The following is a 22958-nucleotide window of genomic DNA, read 5'->3' as shown; positions in this document are numbered from 1 at the left end:
CATTGTTTTCCTGGGGGGCAGGCGGGGCTACTCTGGTCAGGCATTGAGTCATGCTGATTGAATTTCTCTGAGTCTGCCACTGCTCTGCCTCCCCACTGTCCTGCTGGTACTGCCAGCCTTTAGTGTTGTGCCCAGCCACTGTCCCACAGATCCCTCTTCTCTGTGCTCCTGTCACCCAGTCGAGGCTGCCTGGGGATGTGGGTTTCAGTTCCCAGCCTGTCTGACTTCAGGGATGCTCTTTTCCTTTGACAGACACCCACTTTCTCCCGTGTCGTCCCAGCCCGGGGTCCTCTCTCCGGCGGCACCTGGATCGCCATCGAAGGCAACCACCTCAATGCTGGCAGCAATGTCTCCGTGACCATCGGGGGACGGCCCTGTGCTTTTTCAGGGTGAGGGGCACAGAGGATCATGGAGGATGGGCTACAGGCACCTTTGAAGGCAGCGGGACCCCCTGACAGAGCAGCAGCCTGTGCTGGGAAGCCAGGAGGGACCCTGGGAGCCAAACCCCCTGGGTGGCCAAAGGTGTCTCCTCTTGAAACCTCTGTGTGTCAGAGGCTGCAGGAAGAGCCCTAAGAACAGGGATTTTTCTCTAAAAGCACAAAGCCCTGAGGCATGAAGTGGATAATTTTTAGATTAGGGATGATAATGGAGCGGCTCTTTAAATATTTTCCTGCGGTAATTACTGGTTATCAGCCCTAATCGCTGCTGTTTGCAGCAGCCGCACGATGGGAACGCTCAGGAGCTGCTCAGCCTTTCTCGGCTGCCTTTTGTTTCCTTTCTTGGGTTTCTTTTTTCCACTTTTGCTCCTTTCTTTCTTCACCCCCCAGCTGTTTCAGAAGGGGAGAGGTGCTGGGGCAGGGGGCTCCCAGGCAGCACTGGTCCCCTGGCTGCCCTCGCCTCCCTCCTGCCCAGGCACTGACAGCTTGTGCGTTTCTGCTCCAGGAGAAGCGCCCGTGAGATCCGGTGCAGGACCCCCCCTGGGCACACCCCCGGCGGCTCTCCCATCCTCATCAACATCAACCGGGCAGAGCTGAGCAACCCGGAGGTGAAGTACAACTACACAGAGGACCCCACCATCCAAAAGATCGATCCCGAATGGAGCATCAACAGGTGAATCTTGAGAAGCTTGAGAGATGCAGAGGGGACTGTTTTCCACACGGATTCCCCGCTCCTAATGGGTACATCTCAGTGCTGCTGAGATAACTGGCAGGCTGCGCTCCAGAGACATGGCGAGAGGAGTGTGAGCAATGGCTTGGCACCAGGACCCTGCTAACTCCTGGCCTGCAGTGCTCAGCCTGGCAGGGGGCAAGAGCAGAGGATGCTTTGGATCTGCTTAATTTCAGCTTGACATTTGGCGGCGGCAAATAAAATTAAAATATTTCCCATTGGGGGATTTTTTGAAATGTTTACATATTTTTCTAAAAGGTTTGAATTGGCTGGAGAGGAGGCAAAGGAATCCATTAAGAGCTAGTGCCAAGGGAAACCTTCCCTAGGCTATTGATGAGGAGTGAGCTCCCCCGGGGAGTGGTCGAGCTCTCTGGGACCACAGGGCTTTTAACACCAAACCATAGAGAAAAACTGGCAGTGTTCAGCCTGTCCTGTCACCCACTGCATGGATGATGGAGAAAGGGGTGGCAGAAAGGAACCCCTTGGGATGCCTTCCCATTGCGGATGCTTAGTTGCCTTTAGCTTAGGAGCTGTCTTCAGATCTCAAACCTGGACACAGGATAGGATATTAGTGTTAATTATCAAGTTTTATATCTCCATTTGGCCTCTGGGTCAGCTGAGATGATTGGCATTGGTGTGTGCCAGATCCTGCCAGCCATGGTGATGTGTGGGTGGGATAAGAGATTCCTGAGGCACTGTGGTTCATCCAGGCTGGGGCAGATGGGCATCTGGCTGGAGAGAATGGGTGCTTTCTTCCTTGAACTGGGGACCTAGTGTCAAGCTGCCTTTTCTAACCCATGTTCTCCATGTCTCTAGCGGTGGAACGTTGCTGACCGTGACTGGCACCAACCTGGCCACCATCAAAGAGCCCAAGATCCGGGCCAAGTACTGCAGCTCTGAAAGGGAGAATGTAAGTGGTGCTGGCTGGGGCTGGGGCTGGGACAGTGCACAAGGAGGAGGAATGCCATCCCTATGCAACGCAGGGCAGAAAGTGCTTCCCTTGCCCATCAGGTGTGATGGTGGGGAAAGGCTGAGATCCAAGGGCTGCTGCCCAAAGAGGGGCACCGATCTCTCTGCAAAGCCTCCAGCCGGGTGCTGTCAGGAGAGGGCTAGATCTGAGTGTTCAAAACTGATGGGAGGTTTGTGGGATATCTGCAGGATATTGACAGAAAGAACCTGACCCCAGCAACCTCTTGTCAGCCATCCCTTGCACATCCATTGCAGACAGGAGTCTGTCTCTGCCCTGGGGCGGGATGTGATGCCTGTTGATAGAACAGAACAGGAGATTCCAAATCTAAACCCTGTATCCAGAGATACTGCTTTTAGGAGATCCTTGTGGGGTTTGATCCTGACCTCTCTGTTGGGAGCTGGGTGTGACCTTGGTCTGTGCCTCCTGCAGAACTGCACGGTCTACAATGACACCACCATGGTGTGCTACGCACCCTCCATTGACAACCCTGTGCGGAGCCCTCCGGAGCTCGGCGACCGCCCGGATGAGATTGGCTTCATCATGGATAATGTCCAGGCCCTGCTGATCATCAACACCACCAATTTTGTCTACTACCCAGACCCTGTCTTTGAGCCACTCAGCCCTACAGGGATGCTGGAGCTGAAGCCCAGCTCTCCCCTCATCCTCAAGGTAAGGCAGTCTGCACCTGAGGGCAGAGGAAGGGACGTGTTCATCTGTGGAGGTGGCATTTTGTCTCTCCTGGGGCTAAATCCTGCACTGTGAGAGCGTGCATTTGCCTTGAGTTTTTTTTGAACATTCCTCTTTGCATGAGAATTGACAATGTCATTCCTTGTTCCCTCAAAGGGCAGGAACCTGCTCCCACCAGGTGCTGGGAACTCCCGTCTCAACTACACGGTGCTGATTGGAGACACTCCCTGCACCCTGACTGTCTCTGAGACCCAGCTCCTCTGCGAGTCCCCCAACCTCACTGGCCAGCACAAAGTCACGGTAAGCGCTGACATCAGTGCCTTTGCTCCTCAGGTCCAGTGCGTCAAAGAGGTTCAATCTTTATCCTGGCACTGGCCCTACTGTGTGTTTGTCCTTGGATAAGGACTGGATAGTCTGTGCATGTACAGGAGCATCTTCAGGAGCCAACTTGCTGCTCCCTGGCATTCCTCTTTCTGATTATGTGTTTGGTAGGACAAGATACTTTGTCTGCTGCCCAGCACGCTCAGCTGGGTGTTCTTGTGTCCTGCCTGGCCCTGCCAACAACCTGCCTTCCCTGCTGGGTGCAAGGCAGGGGGGGTTCCCACCTCTTTACCCTCAGTGCTGGCACATGCTGTAAGGCCGGCTGCTTTGTTTGTGGGGTTGTAGCTCAGCAGTGCTCATGCTCCAGGACTCTGCCATGTTGAAAGGGACCCAGCACGGTCCCCACCAGGCTCCCCATCCGTGGGGGAACTTGCTTCACATCCCATCTGTTACTGTAATGTTGTCTGAATGAGACATCAAACTCTCTGCCTGCTCCGTGCGCACTGGCAGTGTGAGTCCTGCGTGCCATTAAAGCCTGTTGTGCTGCTCCAGACCAGCTCCTGCCCTCCCCTCATTTTGCCACATCCTTTGTGCCCTGGGCTGGGAGTCACGCCCCAGTTTCCAGCACGGTGCGCAGAAGCAGGGAGGGCTGCCCTGGGTACATATCCCCTGACACCAGGTCCGTTTTTTTCCCCCACCATGGTGCAGATCAAGGCTGGAGGGTTCGAGTTCTCCCCTGGGACGCTGCAGATTTACTCGGACAGCCTGCTGACCCTGCCCGCCATCATCGGGATCGGCGGCGGGGGCGGGCTGCTCCTCCTCATCATCATCATCGTCCTCATCGCCTACAAGCGCAAGTCCCGGGATGCTGACCGGACCCTGAAACGCCTCCAGCTGCAGATGGACAACCTGGAGTCCCGAGTGGCCCTGGAGTGCAAAGAGGGTGAGGGATCCTTGTGCCATCGGTGTGGGAGTCTTTTAGGGTTTCTTACCACTATGAGACTCCTGCCTGCCGGAGAGGGAATGGGCAAAGCTGCTTTGTCAGTGGAAGCAAACTCATTTTGGGTGGGATTTGGGAATTTTTCCAGTTAAGAAATTCTTCTCCATTTCTCCAAATGGGATAAAAGAGAGCAAGGAGGGTACCCAAGGCTTCCTGTGAGTGGGTAGTCAGTCTCTCATTATGTGACAGACGGATGCTGTGAAATTGGACAGAATTCCTTGTATGATCCTGCTGATAAAACCTAATTGCCCATTATCCCCCTGAGCTGGCTCCAGAGGCCTTGACCCTGCCAGCCACAACCACAACCAGCACTGCGAATGGAGCAGGCACCGAAAACAAGATAATAAAAAGGGGAAAGAAAGACAACCCCTTTGCTCTCCCAAATCCCCATCCCTCCACATGCCTGCGGATGGCACTGGTGACAGGGAGAGGGGAGGGAGCTGGTGGAGGGGATGGTGTCTTGTCTTCCACAGCTGGCAGATAAAAGGATCTGCTTTTAATTAAAAGGCACAATCTCTTCCCTGCCTTTTCTCTTTTCTAGTCCCGCTAGTTACAGATAAGATAGCATGCCTTTCAAGCTGATGGTTTGTTTTTTCTCATCAGGCTGACGAGCCTGCAGTCCTCTGCCTGGCTTTCAGCTCCCTTTAAAGTGCTGTTAATTTGATTTTTCTGAGGGTTTTCTCCCCCCACCACAACCCCCTTCCCTGCTGCATCTACAGGACTCCTCTCCCATCAGCTTTTCCCTGTAGGTGCAATTAAAGGTTCAGGACCCTCCTGGATCATGTTCCCCTGGGAGTCACAGCTGACTCTGCTCAGATTGGGAGGTGCTGGGGTGGGTGTGTTCAAGTTCTTCTCTCAAGTCGTATTTAGGTCAAAAAGAAATGAGGACATTCTTGTGGTTTAGGCTAACGTTTTCCCTCAGAAGCTCTGGTTTTGTTCAAGTCTTGCTGTTCCCCACTGCCCCCAGCGTCCCTGGGAGGCTGCAAGTGTTGAGCAGGGGGGATTTGAGCCCCCTGGGACCTGGCAATTCTGTTCCCAAATCTGCCACTTGATTTATTCTGGGAATGTCATCCCCACACTCTGCAGCTCAGTTTCTCCATCTGTGAGATGGGGACAGCAATCACAGCCTGCCAAGAGGAGGGATGCTGAGCATATTCATGCCTTGAGGGGGTCCACCCATGGGGTGCTGGGGGTGCAGCAGTGGGCTGAGTGCCAGTGCTGTGTGCTGGGTCTCCAAGATGTGTTGTTTAATTCTGCTTTTCCCACCCCAGCCTTTGCTGAGCTGCAGACTGACATCAACGAGCTCACTAACGACCTGGACGGGGCTGGCATCCCCTTTCTGGATTACCGTACCTACGCCATGCGAGTTCTCTTCCCGGGGATAGAAGACCACCCTGTGCTGAAGGAGATGGAGGTGTGGGTCTGTCTGTCTGTTTGCCTGTGCAGTGTTTCACCCTGGGGATGAGTCCCCGTGCCCCAGGCACAGGGCTGGAGAGATGCTTTGGTTGGATGCTGGCCCGGCGTGGTGCAGCAAAGAGCATCTCGCCGCGTGGCAGCCAGCGTGGATATGGACCGGCTGCCAAATGGTTACTGTGCTCTCTGACATTAATATCAATATTTATATTAATATCATTGCTGCTGTCATTTTCTACAGCACTTGCTTTATTCAATTGGGTTTGTTTGATGCCTGACCGGTCACTCGTTTTAAGCAGGCTTGTCTGATGTCGCCTGCTTGCTTGGCTCCATTTCTCCACGCAGAACCCATCCTTGGCATCCTTCCCCTGCTCCCCAAACCAGCTTCTTCTCCTCTCCCAGCCTCCTCACCTCTGTATAATTTAGTGCGTGCAATTGCACAGCAATTGGCTTCTCATGTGCTGGGCTGCTGAGACCGCTCTTGATTAGAGAAGGGAGGGGGGTGACCTCCGCTTCCCCTCTCTGCTGACCCAGCACAGTAATTAATGTCGACGTGGGCTTCACAATGTATTTAGGAGAAGTAATTGGCCCTGGTGCAAGATGCACGGTCACTAATTACAACACAACAAGCTCTTACCAACTGCAAGTGCACGTGCTGGCGTTGTGCGCCAGCATGGCTACAGCACGGGCCCTGGCCCTCTGCCTGCTCTCTTTCCCTGGTTCCTAATCTCAGCTCTGGAGGGTGGTGGGGACCCTGTTTCCATGGATTTCCCCTTGCAGCTCAGGTTTCCGGATGCTCAGAGCCTAAGCAGGCATGATCAGAGGCTTCCCTGGGGCACAGCCCTTCCTGTCTGTGCAGATGCCTGGTTCTCCCCTCACCTCTGCTCTTAAAGATTTTCCCTAAAGAGGGAGGGTGGAAAGGGTATCAAAAAGGGTATCAGAGGATGAATTTTGCGTTGGCTGTGACAGGCTGGGTGGGAGTTTGTCCACTTCCAGCTCCTAATTCAAAACATCCTGCTTGAGAGAGCCTGCTAGCTCAGCCTGGCCTGGGAAGCAAGGGGTTAAAGTTGCAAGGGAAAAAAAAAATCCCCAAAAGAGATTAAATAAAGCAACTACAGTTGTGTAAGCTTCATATAATTTAATCAGGTTTGCTTTTATTTGTCTCTTTACTCAGAGTGTAACATTAGCTATTGCAAGTGACGGGAAGGAAACAGTGCTTGCTCATGCACACGCTAATCCGCAGTGAGCACCGGGTTGTCGGTACCAGCTCCCTTCCTCTGCAGGGTTTGGGGGGAAGCTTGTTGCTTTGTGAGAATTTAAGCCTGTTTAAATATTTAATTCACTATTGTTCATTTATTTCTGCTAATGATCAGCAAGTTAAACACAGGGGCTTAGGGAGGCGATGGTGGGGGGGGACTCAGACATTGCTGTGCTGCTCTTGATGGAGTTTTTGTGTCCTCTCGTGGGATGGTCACTGTTGGGCAGGACCTGTTTCCTGTCTTACTGAAATCCTGCTGCTTTGCAGCCTATGGTCTGCTTTGACTGGTCTTGGCTGCAAAAGCACCAGCAGTGCACAGGGGTGGGAATCCAGCATGTCTCCTGCTACCCCAGTTTCACTGGTGGGTCTGGTAGGTCTGCAGTGCAGCCGGGGCACTCCAACCAGCTCTCGGGTCTTGTCATGCTGGGGAATCAACTTAAATCTCTGTGTCCCCACAGGGAGCAGCTCATGCTGCTGGATCTCAGGCATCTGCTGAGTTACCAGCATCATTGCATCAAGGTCCCTGTGTATCTAGAGGGAGGAACTCCAGGAAAATATAACTTAAAACATTTCCATTCCTAGCAGGGCATCGTTCTCAGGCCTACATTAGGGGAAATTGAGCCATGTGGTGCCCGCTAGAGGAGCCCCAAGGATGGGAGCAGAGAGGGTTTGTCACTCCCATTGCTATTCTGGGATGCTCTAAGGCAGGTGCCCCCTCTCACCTGGGTAGTGAGGGTGACAGTGTCACCTAGGGACCCTTGTCACAGAGTTGACAAGGAATTGGTGGAAAACAGAGTTTTTGTCCAGTGGAAAAGAGTATTTTGGAGAGGGAAATTACAACTGTGAGGAATCTTACTGAACTAAAAAGTGCCAATCCAAAGTTTTGACTGAAGTGAAATGATTTGATGTGTCAAAACACTGTTCTTCATTTTGAGTTGGTATTTTGAAATGAAAAGTGTTGTTTTCTCTCCAAATACCTACATGAAATGAATTTTTGTGCTTATTCTCCCCATCAGGAAGACAATAGTTTTAACCACAGCAAGGCTTTTGTTCAGAGGAAATCTTTTCTAACAGGCAAACAGAGTGTTGTGGAAATGTTCATTTCTGGTAAGGAGTGTGGTCAGGGCTGACCAGACCGGGGCTGTTGATGGCACCGTGGAGATGAAAGCATCCCAGCCCAATCCCTGCTGGGTCCTATGTGGCCAAGTATGGCCAGAAATACACCTTCAAATGTCTCATGAGAAAAGGGACTGTTTCAGGCTGTGTCTGGAGTGCTACAGAGCCAGGTTTCTGCTGTTTGCTTCCCTGTCTGAAATCCATCTCCCCCAAACCAGGCAGGTTTGCTGCTGGCGGAGCTCGGGGTTGTGGCTTTATTTGCTTTCTGTGCAATACCCAAAGCGCATGTTGCAGTGACTTGGGTGGGAATTGAGCTGCTTGTTAGCTGAAATTGAAAATTATAATTTGTGTGTGTGCTTGGGAGAGAAAGAGTGTTTGCATATGGGAGGGAAGTGCATTTATGTGCCTGCACACAAGTGGGAGAGAGTCTTTGTATGGAAGGGTGTGCATATATAGACATCTGTATACAGCGATGCCTTGAGACTGTTAGCCTGGTGCTGGGGTATTACAAACTAGATAACACTCTGGAGGGAGCTGAGACTGGTCATCAAAGGGGAAGCTTGACAGTATGGAGGGAGGAAATCCAGCTGCTTCTTGATCCCTTTTCATCATTTTTTCTTGTGGGATGAGGGTGAATCCAGGGTATTGTTCAGTCCAGCCACCTTATCGTCACCTTCCCAGTCGTGCCTGTCTCTCAGCTTTGCTCTATCCTTTCAGGTCCAGGCAAATGTGGAGAAGTCCTTGACCCTCTTTGGTCAACTGCTGAACAAGAAGCACTTCTTGTTGACCTTCATCCGCACTCTGGAGGCTCAGCGGAGCTTCTCCATGCGGGACCGCGGCAATGTGGCCTCCCTGATCATGACAGCGCTGCAGGGCGAGATGGAGTATGCCACAGGTGTGCTGAAGCAGCTCCTCTCTGACCTTATCGAGAAGAACCTGGAGAGTAAGAACCACCCCAAGCTGCTCTTGAGGAGGTGAGTAACCAACTGAGAGGCGGGAGCCGTGGGAGAGGGCCCAGGCTCTTCTGAGCGTGGTGACGCGAGCTGGTGTCCTTTGGGAATGCCATCAGTGATGACTTTGGTGTCGGCTGTGGCAGTTTGAGCACTGGTTCTGTGGTCAGGCATTTCCTTGCCTGTTTGCATGCAAGTATGAGAGCGATGTGGGACCACCTGGCCCCAGCCAACTGAGGAGTCACCCATGGGATGTTCTCACTCTAGTTTGACCCATGTGGGCTTATGCTGCCTGGGTAGGAGGGAGAAAGGTGCTCAGCCGCTGTCAGCTGTGCAGGCTGGTGCAGGGAGGGTACACACTGGTGTCAGGCACTGTGGCATGCAAGGATGCCCTCATCTGCCTTCCCTTCTCCAGGTGACCAGGTGGTCCCCAACACCTCTCAGCATGTGGAGTGGCTCTTGCCTTGCCTGGCAGCTGCATGGGTGCTTCTGTGGGCTGGCAGCAGGCAAGAGTTCTCCTTTCCCTGCTTTCTCCTCAGGGCTTGTCCCCCTTACCAGTCACATGGGGGTTTTCCCAGGAAAGCCAAGTGGATTTTTGGAAGCTGGGAGTCTCAACGGGGCTGGGGGGAGTGTGAGCAAGAGGCAGCTTGCCAAGCCCTGCTGTGAGTCTGCCTGGCCCATCAATATTTAACGATAGCTCTGAGCTCTCCTTCATCACAGGCTGATGAATATTGAAAGATACACCAAGTCCTGAACAAAAACTATTAATAAGCTCCACTGGTTCAGCTCGAGGCCCTCTGTGCCGTCTTCTCTCTTCACACGCCATGCTGTGCCTCCCCATCTCTACCTCCTCCAGCCCAGTGCCACCAGCCTCCAGCAGAGATACAGGGATGGCTGAGCGGCACAGGGCTGGCATATCACCAGGAAGGCTCAAGGAAACCAGAGTATCTTCCAAACATCAGCTGATGTTTGTGGCATGACCAGATTGGACAAAGCCTGTGATGTTTTGTATGCTTGACCGTGGGGAAACACCTGGAGAAGACCCAGTTGTGAGCTGGTCCCAATTACATCTGTGTTGCCGGTCTTTTAGGCATATTGCTTTCTTACTCTCTCTGCTTCATTTATCGTGTTACAAGGGTGACCTTAATGTTTCAAAGCATCTCATTAGCAGTGTGTCAGAGGGGTGTGTGGTGCAGACCTATGACTGACTGGGAGTCGGGTGGGTCTTGGAGGTGCCAACTGCTGTTCCCCATCCCTGTTCTCTGAATGCATCCTTAGGCTCTTCCCTTCTGATTGTCCCTCCACGACACCAGGTTTCCCTGAAATATTAAAACGCATTTCCAGCTCCTGAAGTAAATCAATAAAATATAAATAAAAGGCAGTATGAGGAGGCCAGCACAGCAGTGGCTGATCCGTAGCGGTAGGACAGGGGCAGAGCCCAGCCTGTGCCAGTGTAGTGAGAGCTGGACTGTTGGTCCTCAGCCCCAGCACTCGAGGGCCCATTGCAGTTACGACAGGAATGAGGCCCCCTGGCAGGTGTCTTGCTTGCACCTCCCTGAGTGATATTTGACAAAGAGCCACTGTTCTTCCTGAAGCCATGGTGCGGCATAAGCGGTGCTGAGGGCTGGGCTTCTCTGTGCAGTTGATTAGCCCTGCTGTTGGGTGTGAGAGTGTGCTTACCGCCCAGGGCAACTGGATTAACATTGATCTAACTGGGGAGAGCTGTTATTTATTTTGTTGTTGGATAATCCCCCCCTTGCTGGCATCTGGCTCTATTACGGATAAAGACAAACATCCGCCAGGGCTCGAGTGGTGGCACTTCAGATGAGCATTACAGGCTTGTCAGCAAAGGACCTGGTCCAGGGCTGGGCAGAGTGTCTGCTGAATAGCTGCAGTCCACCCCTCCCTTGGCTTTTTCCCCATATCCCTTTCCTTCTCCTTTTTTTTGTTCCCCATGATGGATTAATCTTTCTCGTTGGGGGCAGGAAGTCTTCCCTTCCCTGGAGGCTTGGGTAGTGCTGTCCCCAAATGATTTAAGGAGGGCTGTGCTGTTCTGGGGGTTGGGGGGGGAGAGGGGGGCAAAAAGGGCTAAACCCCATTAGCACAAGAGAAGGGGCCTTATGACCCTGAGTCAGCTTGAATAAACTCTGGGAAAGTGGATTTCCTAGCTCAGCCATCTGCTCCTGGACCATCTGTTGGGCATGGCATTGCCATTGGGCAGTGCATGGCATTGGGCAGTGGGACTCCTGGTGGCTCTGACATTTGGGTTTCTTCTGGGTTTTGTTTCTTGAGTCAACCCATTTGTATTTGTTTCCCTGGTGCAAGAGGAGTGCAACCATGTCCCTGAGGTTATTAGTATTGCCTGCGCTTTCAGGAGCGTCTGCGTTTGCAAGTGGCTGATCTGATGATTAATGCGTGGATAAGCTGAAGAAGCCTAACCAGAAAGGGTCGGGGGACTGGCTGGCATTTTTACTTTAAAAGGAATGAAAGCCAAAGCCATGATAAAAATAATAGATGTGTTAAGGGGAATTTTAATCTTGAGGCAGTGAGATAAGATGTGGTGCGGAGACAGGCATGTTAAGCTCCACCTGTAGGGCTGCACAGTTCAACTTGGCTCCGGTGTCACCCTCAGCTCCCTCCATGCCAGGCTGTCCCTCTCTCTGCTGGTGTGGCACATCCTGACTGCAGTACCAGCACCCTGGGGCACCCACATCCTATTTGGACTCACCACGTGGCGATGGATGAGATCAGAGACCTTTAATATTCTCTGCTGATGGTTTTGCTCTCTACCTTCCCTACAGAACAGAATCAGTGGCAGAGAAGATGCTGACGAATTGGTTCACATTTCTGCTGTACAAGTTTCTGAAGGTGAGTTTGGGAAAGGATGGCAACCCTGTGTGGAGAGGGAGGTGGTTTCTGCCTTGCCAGGACAGGCAGAGTGCCCCAAAGCCTGGACTAACATGCTCCTGAGCGTAGCCACTCGCTCCTGGAGCAGAGATTGCTTCCCAGGCCCCCATTCCCATCCTGGTTTTCTGAGATGTGATTAATAATTCTGGGTCTCCTTTTTGGGAAATAGCTGAGTTTGAGAAATGAAATCCATATTGGGATTGCTTAATGCATAGTGGGTTTGAGATCTTAACAATGGTGCCCTGAGGAAAGATAAATATGAAGCAACTCAGCTGAGTCTTGGAGTGGTCCCCATTCCTCTCTCCTTGCCTCTGCTTGTGTAACTCAGGCGGAAAAAGCCCTGGGAGCTGGTCCTTCTGTAGGCATGACTGTGATTGGAGGCTATTTCTACCTGTTTGAGTTGTAGTTTGATGAGTTGCACTCTTCATGTAACACTGTGGCTTCTTCATCTCTCCAACACTGAGGCTCTGTGGTAGGGGAATTGTTTCCTGCAGGCATCTCTACTGCTGCTGCTTCCCCTGCAAAAGGTGCCTTGTTGGGGATGAATGCCCCGAGGGACCTGTTGACAGCCAGGGACGCAGCCCTCCACTGTGTTAACTTGAATTCACCCTTTTCCCAGTTTCATCGGGGTAGCAGAAGAAGATGTCAAAGCATAAGCTTGGTTTTTACCACTTGTTCGTCTACCCATATTGAGAACATTTATTCCACCAACACTAGTGCTTCCACCTGCTGGAGCTGCACCAGTGGCCATGTAGGTTACACAGCAGCAGCTCCAGCCCATACACCCCTGGCTCAGTCCTGCTACCACTTTGGGATTGGCTCCGTCAGGGTGAACGGCACCTGCAGTCCCACCGCTGGTCTGTCAGTCCACAGAGCTGTTTCTTGGGATCCTGCCTGGTGTCGGTGCAGCGAGGCTGGGTGGCACGCAGCCGTTTTTGTGGGATTTCATCCCTCATTAAGATAAAGAGAGTTTGAACCGTTTCCAGCCAAGAGATGAGAGCGAGCAGTAGTCTGAGCAGAACTCAAGTGATCGTCAACGAGAGGTGATTTATAATATCACTTACGTGCACTTGGCTTTTTGCCTCTGTCGAGGGATAGCCTGTATCTATAAAAATCTAGCTAGTGTGCAGTGGAGATCGTTTGCCAGAGGTGGGAAAGGAGAGGAGCTGTGCTGGTCATGGGGAGATGTCAATCCTCCTTCCACCTCTTTGTGCCAGGGCTTTGGCCAGCGGGGCCCCTGCAGCAGCAGTGCCCAGTGGGATCAGGTAGGGCACTGGTAGATGGCTCTTTGGGCTCTGAGAATTCGGTGGGATAGGCAGAAGTAACTCTCCTTGTGGATAAACTCCCTCAAGGCTCCTTGAAGTGGGCAGGATTGTGCATTGGCCAAGCAAAGTGCAGTGCACAGCCTATGAAGCCCAACAGTGGTGTTTGGGGACATTGCATTCGTGTGTGTGACCTGACTTCCTTGGCCTGTCCTGAACTGGGCTGGGCCATGTGGGCAGGTGACAGGGGTCACCTTGTTCAGAAACTGCTTTGAATCAGTTCATGTACCACGACTGTCCTGCATCTGTCTTTGTATAGCCCTGTTCCCCTTCAGAGAGGCTTCTGGGTGCATCACCAGTGCAGGGCAAGTGGGAGGATTAGGAGTAGCAGGTGAGAGATGTGGGAATGGGACCAGGGCAGTGCTTTTTATGAAGTCCTTCACTGCACCATGACTTTGGTGTGGGAAAATGCCTCCAGTCTCTGGGTAGTAGCAGCAGGAGAAAGGTCTGATCTAGATGCGCCCTTACATACATAGAGGGCCTGAATAAACTTCTGGCTGTGAAATTTATTATGCTGGCATTCATCTCCCTGGGAAGTGGTTGAAGCTCCATTTCTTGAGTCACTTGAGTTAGATTGGAAGAGGCTTGAGGATGTGCTCATGGCCTCTCCTGCGTCAGAGGAGACCCATGGGGCAATTTCTGCCTGTCTCCTGGCCATGAGGATCACAGGTGGCATCAAAAGCAGGAGCAGCCTGTGGACTAGATGGAGAGTATCACAGCAGACAGTTTGCCAGCAGGGAAACTGCCCCAAACTGCATTAATTGTGTGTGTAAATGAGGCAGGCGGCCGCGTGCCCAGCTGCCAGATCAGCTCTCAGCAAACCTGCCCAGAGCAGGGCCGGGCATCCAACATCACATGGCTGAGACATGCTGGGGTGAGGGACGGGCACAGGACAGCCCCCCATGCCCAGGGCCAGTGGCGTAGGGAGCCAGTGGAGGCTGGCGCTTTCAGCAGGACCCTGTGGAAGCATTTATCAGACTCTTAATGAGACACCTCAGGGAAAGGGAGACAGATAAATTGAGACAAGTGCTGAAAAATGCACAATATTAGGTGCCTGATGAGCTAGATCTAGTCAGTAAGACAGTTTGGGAGTTTGCTGGCTTGCCTCAGCCTGCTCCCAACATATCAATAAGGGTATGCATGGGGTGTCTGCAGCTGCCCTCCTCCAGCTCGGCTCTCAGAGAGAGCCCCCCCTCCAAAGCCCTCCTCAGTCAGGCCCCCAGCAGTGAGCAAACTGCATTAGGGCTGGCAGTGTGGGCACAGACACATTTAGGGGGCAGGCTCCCTTCCATTAACCTGAGGGGCAACCTGGCCCCATCTAAGTGGTCCTCTGCTGAATTTCACCTGATAGACTTCCTCTTGGGTCAGCTGCCCAGCACTGGTGTCTTTGGTCCCTGTTCATTTTGTTGGTCTCTGTCAGGGATGATCCCTAAACGACCCTCACCTGTGGTGTCTCAGCACACTTGTGACCCACAGCAGCATCCTGGCCCTGGTCTTCAAGAGCTGGTGGGGCCAGTGAGCCTGGGAGTGAGGTTCTGCATTTTGAGGGTAGGACCCACATTCAGAATAGGTGGGTCAGCTGAGCTGCAGTGTGGAGGATGTACAGAGTCAGGGGGACAGGGCAGAGGGGCTGTGTTGGTTGACATTAAGGTGTCTGACAGGTCAGAAGGAGACCAGAATCCCAGGGCACACAGGAGCCTGCAAAAGCCTGCATGGTGCTGGAGGAGTGGCGTACCCATCAAATGAACCACTGATGCCTCCATCCTTCCCGGAAGGCAGTAGGGCTAGCTCTAATCCATGCATCCAAAATAGAGATTTATTTCCTGTCAGCCCAGCTGGCATTCGAGGAGCAGAGGAGGTGATGCTGTGATGTCTGGAGAGCAACTGGGATGCCAGTGTGGGAAGGACTGAGCCCACTTGTCTTGGTGTGGATCCCCAGAGGTGGGTGCAGAACTGCAGTTTGGTGGGACAGCACCTGTGCCTTGCTGGAGAGGGAAAGGCTGTTCTTTGAGATGGAACAGGGAGTCCTACTCCAGGCTCTCCTCCATCCACACCACTTCCATGGACTGGGAAGTTTCACAACGAGTGTTTAGAAGCAACCAAAAGAAGCAACTCAGGTCCTCTGGAGGGGTAGCCTGGGGTGCTGTGGGACCCCTGGGGGCTCACCACTCTGGTCAGCCTTGCCTCGCCGGGCAGCCAGTGATGCGCAGCCGAGTACCCACTTGGGTCTCTCACTTTTCCAAGCTGACTTAATGAAGCCAAGTTTGCAAATGAAACATAATTTCAAAGACAGGCATGTTGTCGGAAGGTCTGGGGATGATGTATGCCTGTTCCTGCTCGTTAGCAGCTGTCTCTTTAATTACCGCAGATGCTAACGAGATGCTAACAGCATATGGTGACAGGGAGAGCAGCCGCACTTTGCACCAAAGTACAATTTATTTGTGAGGCGGCCAGGAGGGAGGGATGAGGGCTGGTGGGGTAAAATCAGCTGGGGCTTCTCCCCATCCCCTCTGCTCCCATCATACCTTTTATTCTCCCTTAGGGCTAATTCCTGTATCTGGAAGGGCTCGCTGCGATGTAGCTCAGGGAAGATGTTTGAGCCCTGGATGATAGAGGGGTGTCCACTCCCACTCCCCCTATACCAACTCATTGCTCCAGGCTGGTTGGTGCCTCCAACCTTGGCGTGTCCTTTCCTGTTCCTGAATCCAGCATCTCGGGGGGAAAGTGTCTGGTCCAGTTTCCCTTTCCCTTCCTCGCAGATAGATGCTGGTGTGGCTCTGTCTGGTGGCTAAAGCTGGCTCTGACTGCAGGGGTTTGCAGTGGGGGGATGTAGGTGGCAAATGATTTAACTGCCGGAAACCTCATTGCCTGGTCCCCTCCATCACTGGGATTATCAGGGTGCTTCTCTTGGCTGGAGCAGGTCAATAGACAGGCTGTATCCCATACACAAAATCCACAGACCCAACCTGCTCTTCACTAGCCCTGAATTTAACCTTTTTAGCTTGTCTTTGGCCTATAGAAGGAGCAGAGCTCACAGAGGAGTGTCTGGAAACTCTGTGAAACTGAGTCTAGGTGTTGGTAGACAAGGCAGCACCTTCAGTGGGCTTGGAAGGAGAGAATGAGTTCCCTCCACAGGATGAATTTTACCATGGGCCCCCTTTCTTGTAGTCTTAAGCTGGTGTCTCTTTGTAAAGCCACATAATGAGGTTTGATGTTGCAGGGCCACAGCAGGCTCCTGACGTGGTGGTGGTTCTTGCAAGGCAAAGCTGGTGCCTGGCACCTTCTCACCCCTCTCTCTCCCTCTCCTTCATCCCCTGTCCTGCAGGAGTGTGCTGGGGAACCACTCTTCATGCTCTACTGTGCCATCAAGCAGCAGATGGAAAAGGGACCCATTGATGCCATCACAGGAGAGGCTCGCTACTCCCTCAGTGAGGACAAGCTTATCCGGCAGCAGATTGACTACAAAATGCTGGTTAGTGCAAGCAGAAGCCTCACTGTTACTGGTGCTTGCCAGGACTGCCAGGTCCAACTATTTAACAAGATCTTGAAGGCACACAGAGTACTTCTCAGGGAGTGGTTTGTCCCTTGTTCTTTCTGGCATCCCTGAGGGGCTTCTTGTTCTGTCTGAGCGGTGCCCATCTCAGCCAGAGTCAGAAACAGGGCCTTTGCTTGGCAAAGTTTGCTCTTGCCATGGGCCTGAAAAAGCCAAACATGAACTGGGTCCTGCTCCATATCTGTCCAAGCAAACCCCAAGACTGTGACAGGTATGGGTGAGAGGTGCTGTTGAGCATGTGCTACTTGGAGCAGTCCAAGGCTTGTGTTGGGTGGGGATCAAAGCTAGAGCCTTGAGAATATTGCCAGAGATGGAGAGGATTCTCCTCCTTATGAGCCCTCTCCTCAGTCCAGCTAAGTGATAAGCCAGGCCCTTCCCCTGGCTGAGCCTGCAGCTGATTCTTCACTGGGATGGGTTGGGAGGGGAGTGGAGTGTGCCTGGGCATTGCTCAGTCACACAGGTTTTGGTGCTCTGAAGTGAAGTTTGCTGGCCCCACATTCCTCCACTGATATGGTGCTCCCTTTCTGGGAATAGCTGGAGATTTGAGGGTGGCAGGGAGAGGTGAGGAAAGCAGAAAGGGAGAGCAGGAATGTGCCATGTGGTGCCCAGGAGGTGAGAAGACATGACCTGTAGACAGCTCTAGCCTCGCGTCCCTGGACCTGCCTTTGCAGCCAGTGCATCACAGCCCCTCACTCAAGCCTTTCTGACCTCCCTTGTGCTGTGCAGACCCTCAACTGTGTGAATCCCGAGAATGAGAACGCGCCGGAGATCCCTGTCAAGGTGCTGAACTGTGACACCATCACGCAGGTGAAGGAGAAGCTGCTGGATGCTGTCTACAAGGGTGTGCCCTATTCCCAGCGACCCAAAGCTGGAGACATGGACCTGGGTAAGAGAGAAGCCAAGCACTTCCCTGTGGGGAGCAAGGGATATGACTAAGAGCAGAAGTGCTAAAAAAACTGTTCAAGGCAGGAAAATCTGTTCTCATACAGGAGCACATGTGTGCTTGTTCAGTCCACTTTTGCTGTGCTTGTGGCACTGAATGTGTGGGGAGCCCTGGAATGAGAGTGTGGGTCCTGCTAGTAGAGGGAATGGGGAGAGGGGCTTCCTCAGCTCTGACTGTGGTCTCGATTGCAGGCTTGAGGTGTCTGAGGCCTAAGGAGGCCTGCAGTAGTTGAAAACAGTGTTAATCTTGTTCCTAAAGGGGGGACAGGAGAATGGAGAGGAGCAAAGGAAACAATCCCCAGGCTCTTTCCTTGAGTACTTGGATTTGCCCAACACATTGATAGTCACCAGTCCTGGGGTTCAAAAGGGGCTGGGAGGGCTCTTTGGTGGATGCCCAGACTGTGCTCCTACCCTCGCCTTGCCTTTGTGCTCCTATCACCTGCTAACCACGAGCCCTTCTCCTCATGGGGACAGAGTGGCGGCAGGGCAGGATGGCCCGGATCATACTGCAGGACGAAGATGTCACCACAAAGATCGACAATGACTGGAAGAGGCTGAACACCCTGGCCCACTACCAGGTAAAGGCTGTCGTGGTGGAGAGCTCTGGGCAGTCATCAACTCCTTTGAGCATCTATTCTCCCTCCTCAGCTTGGTCAGGGCCTAGGCTTAGCTCTCCAGGAGCATGGCCAGGAGGTCTGCAGTCACTTTCCTGCCTGGGCCCCATGTTTATGGTCCTCTTAAATGGGGCATCTCCAGGGCTCACAGAGGCTGTTTCCAGCTCTGACCTTACTTTGCCATTTTCATGCCAAGGTATCTGGTGTGTTCTACCCCTTCCCCTGAGCTGTCACAGAGATATGATGGTCCCCTTTGCTGTAGTTGATGTCCCTGGGATGGGTGGCACTGTAGCTTCATCCCACTGGGGCTGGTTTGTCCCTGTGTGCCGGGACTGTTCCCTCTGTGTGTCTCCAGTGTGGCAGCCTGCTCACACCATCTCTGCCCCCAGGTGACAGATGGCTCCTCGGTAGCCCTGGTGCCCAAGCAGAACTCAGCATACAATATCTCCAACTCCTCCACCTTCACCAAGTCCCTCAGCAGATACGGTGAGTGCACAGAGCATCCTGTGCTGGGCTGGCCGGGGAGGTGGCACCAGGCTGGGCGTGCAGACCAAGGCACAGGGCAGGTGACTGTAACTGTGGCTCATGTGAACAAAGTCCTTCAAACTCCCAGCTCTCCTGCACCATCCTATTTATTCTGGTGTTGGAGAGGGAGTAGATGTGCCCAGAGCCATCTCTCTTTGCAGTGTTTTGGACTCAGGGGAGAAAGACACGTGTGAGATGGCTGCTGTTAAGGGATCCCTTCCCTCTTATTCCCCTGAAATCTAATTAAAATAGGCACAGAGGCACTTAGCACTTAAAAGAGCAGAGTTGGAAGACTGCAGCGAATATGCCTTGGTTTGGAAGGGAATAGTGTGGTCAGCTCAGACTGACACAGGAGGCATTTCTGGTCCTGCCACTTCTGTGCTGGGAGCAAGACAGGACTCTGAAAAATTCCTTCCACAGTGGTCCTGGCCCCTGTAGATCAGACAGGCTTGCATGTGGCCCAGCAGGCTGTGAGGATGGTCCCAGCAGATCTCCCAATCCATGGTGGCTGCAGAGGCTGGATCCCAAAGCTCCTGTGGAGGGAAGGGAAGTGATGGGGCTGGTGGCAAGGCAGAGGTGGGCAGGGTATGAGCATCCCCCTCTGCTTGGTGCTTGCAGAGAGCATGTTGAGGACAGCCAGCAGCCCCGACAGCTTGCGCTCACGGACCCCCATGATCACCCCCGACCTGGAGAGCGGCACCAAGCTCTGGCACCTGGTGAAAAACCATGACCACATGGACCAGCGGGAGGGCGACCGGGGCAGCAAGATGGTCTCAGAAATCTACCTGACCCGTCTGTTAGCCACCAAGGTATGGTCCAGAGGCGCAGAGCTGCTGCCTGCCTTTTGAAATCTGGGTGGGGAAGGGTAGTGATTTGCATTGTCCAGAAGTGGTAAGCGCTGCTTTTTTATTAGCTGCCTGCTCTCGCACAGGAGGAGCTGCTCTGTTAGTCTCTTTCCTGAGCTGGAGCTGATAGTTTTGTGTGTCAAAACCTTTGGTGAGTATCCCTCGAGTGGATATTCCGATTTGCTTTTGCATCCTTTGCTGTTTTTATATCTGTGAGCAGCTAGCTGCTGGTCTGCAAAGCAAAGATGCCCTGGGACAGGCCGTTCATCTTCTTTGGTGTTTGGGATAAAGGTGCAGGATTGGTGATGTGGGAAGAGTAATTACCCTGGGCATTTGGCCTCACAGCAGGTCCCCCTTCATTCAGTACATACAAACCTTTTCCAGTGCTGAGTGGGTGCTGTGTGTCCAAGATGTTCCTAGAGAGGATCAGAGGGCTGTGCTGAAGATATTGGCTCAGGATTGCAGAGACTGGCCTTAGCCATCTCCTCTGTGACTTGGGACTCCTCATGGGACGAGGGCTTTTTTGGTGATGTGTGTCATCAGTTCTTTGGTATCCTAATGGGACCCAAAACAGACCACATTCACTTGGTTTTTGCTCTGTATGGTGTTTTTATTCATATGCTTTTAGCAAAGCAGTGAAGGAGACACTTTATCATTGCAGGGTTTATTTTCCAGTATAAATCACTGAGAACCAGTAGGGTTACACAGACTGTATTGTGCTGCTATTCCAGCTGTAGGAATAGAAGGGAAATTGGTTTAGAGGTCGACCATTAGTTAAAGACGCGACTCTCTGTTGGTGCTGGGTGTTGCTGAGCAGCCCTTCTCTCTTTCTCCTCTTCAGGGCACCTTGCAGAAGTTCGTGGATGACCTGTTTGAGACCATCTTCAGCACAGCTCACCGTGGGAGCGCGCTGCCCCTCGCCATCAAATACATGTTTGATTTCCTGGATGAACAGGCTGATAAGCATCAGATCAATGATTATGATGTCAGGCACACCTGGAAGAGTAACTGGTAATGGAGGGGCGCAGTGGGATGGGGGGGTCTAACAATATCACAGCTTCCAATCCCTCCCACAGGGAGCAAAAATATGTACCTGGAAATGATCCAGGACAAGAGAGGCCCGTATCTCTGTATTTCGGGTGTGGGTAAATCCTTTGCATGCCTTCCTTCATCAGAAAAAATCCAAGGAATGCACTGCTCCCTCAGCTCTTCCATCCCCAAATCCCAAGCACCACACTCCCCCTGACGGCTGCAGTTGCTGAGGACCGCAGCAGCTCTGTTTTCATCTCACCTTGGCCTTCTCCATCCTCCAGGCTCCTCTGGGGATGCCAGTCCCAATTCTCATCTCTGCTGTCCTGAAGGTGTTTCCACACTCCTTCCTGTCACTCAGCCGAGCTTGCCTTAACAAAGTCAGCACAAAGCCGAGTACACATCCTCCCTAACCTTGCCCTCAGAGCCAGCCCCTCAGCTCTGCTAATCACTGGCTGAAAAGCAGGGCGGAGCAGCAGAGGAGCCCTCCCTGGGTGCTGTGCTGAGGCCGGGGCTCCAGCAGGCGTTGGCTCTGCAGCCCCCCTTGGCATTTTTCAATTCTGCTGCCTCACTGATTTCATCTCTCTGATCTTGCCATGACTGGAGACGGGTATGTACGTTCCCGTGTCTGGCATTTGTTAAATGGCAGCCAAATTGCTTTTGTGTAGTTCAGTAACTGTTTGCAATTAGCAGGGCAGGAAAAGAAACATTTTTAAATGGAGATGTGAGAGCGCAGAAGTGCTTGGAACTGATTTATAACTCAGCTTCCTATATTAAAAGAAGGAGCGAAAGGCAAGGGAGGAAAAAAAAGCACCGCTCTTCAGGGGCTGGGCACGCAGACTCCTGCATACTAATGCCTGTGCTTATCTCTGGGCGCTAATTCGACGTGTGGAGCTAATTTCTCCAGGCCATTCCCTTCACAAATGAAATATGTACATGCACCCAGTACCCTCATTAGGAAAGTCCTGGGGAACGAAGTGTGTTTTGTCTTAGATAAAAGCATTCGCTGAGTGTAGGTGCTGGGGGATGACAGAGCAGAGAGGCTTTCTGATGGGGGGAGACTCTGAGATGCTCCTGGGAGAGGAGAGGGACAGCAGGATTGGGAAACAGTGCCATAGAGGGTGGCATGTGTGTCAGTATGCAGGAAACATCCAGTCAGTGGCTCGCCAGAAGACCCGCTGCCTCTAGAGCTGAGAGCTTTATTTCCAGCATCTGAGGCTGCCTAAATTCTCCTCTGGTGTTAAATGCGCTAATGAGTCCCTCGAGGAGGCCAGTTAACTCCCTCCTCCGACACGGGAGATGTGTGAAATGCCACACAGCGCCTTCGAAGGGATTATTGATGTGAGAGAAGGGGGCCGTGCTTCGGTAGACCCACAGGCCCAGCAAGGTCTCTTCGGTGTGAGGGGATCCTTGGAGAAACTATAGATCTGTGCTGCCCTGGTTTGCCTTCGGGGATGTTGGCAGTGCTGAGGAAGCTTTTCATGGAGAACTGTGGCCTTGTGAGGGTGGGCAGGGGAAAATGGCCATTTACCCAGGATGTTTGCATCCCTGGAGTGCTGGGAAAAGCAACCTCCCCAATTCTGGAGCTCGTTCTCCACAACTGGAGTTCTATGTGCCAGCTGCCCTGCAGGGCTTGGTTCAGATGCTGACTCCTATTTCCTTCATCCCTCAGTCTACCTCTACGTTTTTGGGTGAATGTGATTAAGAACCCCCAGTTTGTGTTCGACATTCACAAGAACAGTATTACTGATGCCTGCCTATCCGTGGTGGCTCAGACATTCATGGACTCCTGCTCAACTTCTGAGCACAAGCTAGGAAAAGACTCTCCCTCCAACAAACTACTGTATGCCAAGGACATCCCCAACTACAAGAGCTGGGTAGAAAGGTGAGTAGACTTGTCGACAGCTCCTTGCTTCACCTGGGGGAATTACCGTGGATGTTCGTGAATGTGGGGACTGCTGTTGTTGGGAGGGCTCCGTTTGGCAACTGTCTGAAGAAGGACTGTACTAATGCTTGTGGAAGGTGATCCTGTTGTTTGGGAGATGATGCTTTCTCATGATTGTCTCCTGGAATGAGTTTGCAGTGGCTCTTTGACAGAGCCATTTATGACTTGCTTAAGGGGTGCTAAAAGCAACCTCCCCTTTTAGTTTGTCTGGTGTTTTCTGTTTAAAAACTTGGTCTGTGCTAGGGAATTCCTAACACCTCCCTCGATTGCTTTCGAAGAGCAATGAAAAGTCAGCCTTGGACTAGAGAAGTGCCTTTTCTGTGCCATGACAATACATACAGGTTTTGCTGAAATGCTTGAAAATTATCATTTCCCTTCTCTGATCCGTCAGTAC

At 52.4% G+C, this 22958-nt stretch overlaps 1 protein-coding gene across 4 annotated transcripts in view; it reads left to right on the top strand.

Moving 5' to 3' along the window:
- The window catches only part of PLXNA1 (plexin A1), a 117084-nt gene that overhangs the window by 83615 nt on the left and 10511 nt on the right, over positions 1–22958 (top strand). For 3 of the 4 annotated variants that reach the window (XM_027882671.1, XM_027882673.1, XM_027882674.1), the window contains exons 15-30: positions 253–389; positions 943–1110; positions 1984–2077; positions 2567–2806; positions 2981–3124; positions 3854–4088; positions 5417–5559; positions 8650–8906; positions 11684–11750; positions 16437–16583; positions 17391–17550; positions 18081–18184; positions 18610–18706; positions 19364–19554; positions 20432–20601; positions 22292–22504. In XM_027882671.1, the coding sequence (XP_027738472.1) occupies positions 253–389; positions 943–1110; positions 1984–2077; positions 2567–2806; positions 2981–3124; positions 3854–4088; positions 5417–5559; positions 8650–8906; positions 11684–11750; positions 16437–16583; positions 17391–17550; positions 18081–18184; positions 18610–18706; positions 19364–19554; positions 20432–20601; positions 22292–22504 (2567 nt within the window). The remainder of the gene's footprint in view (positions 1–252; positions 390–942; positions 1111–1983; positions 2078–2566; positions 2807–2980; positions 3125–3853; positions 4089–5416; positions 5560–8649; positions 8907–11683; positions 11751–16436; positions 16584–17390; positions 17551–18080; positions 18185–18609; positions 18707–19363; positions 19555–20431; positions 20602–22291; positions 22505–22958) is intronic. The other variant, XM_027882675.1, reaches the window with a different exon arrangement.

The sequence above is a fragment of the Empidonax traillii genome, unplaced genomic scaffold, assembly GCF_003031625.1.
Source record: "Empidonax traillii isolate 1590-97213 ecotype Southwest subspecies unplaced genomic scaffold, ASM303162v1 scaffold109:size1658292, whole genome shotgun sequence".
Taxonomy (NCBI): Eukaryota; Metazoa; Chordata; class Aves; order Passeriformes; family Tyrannidae; genus Empidonax; species Empidonax traillii.
This window is presented reverse-complemented; position numbering and strand designations above follow the sequence as displayed.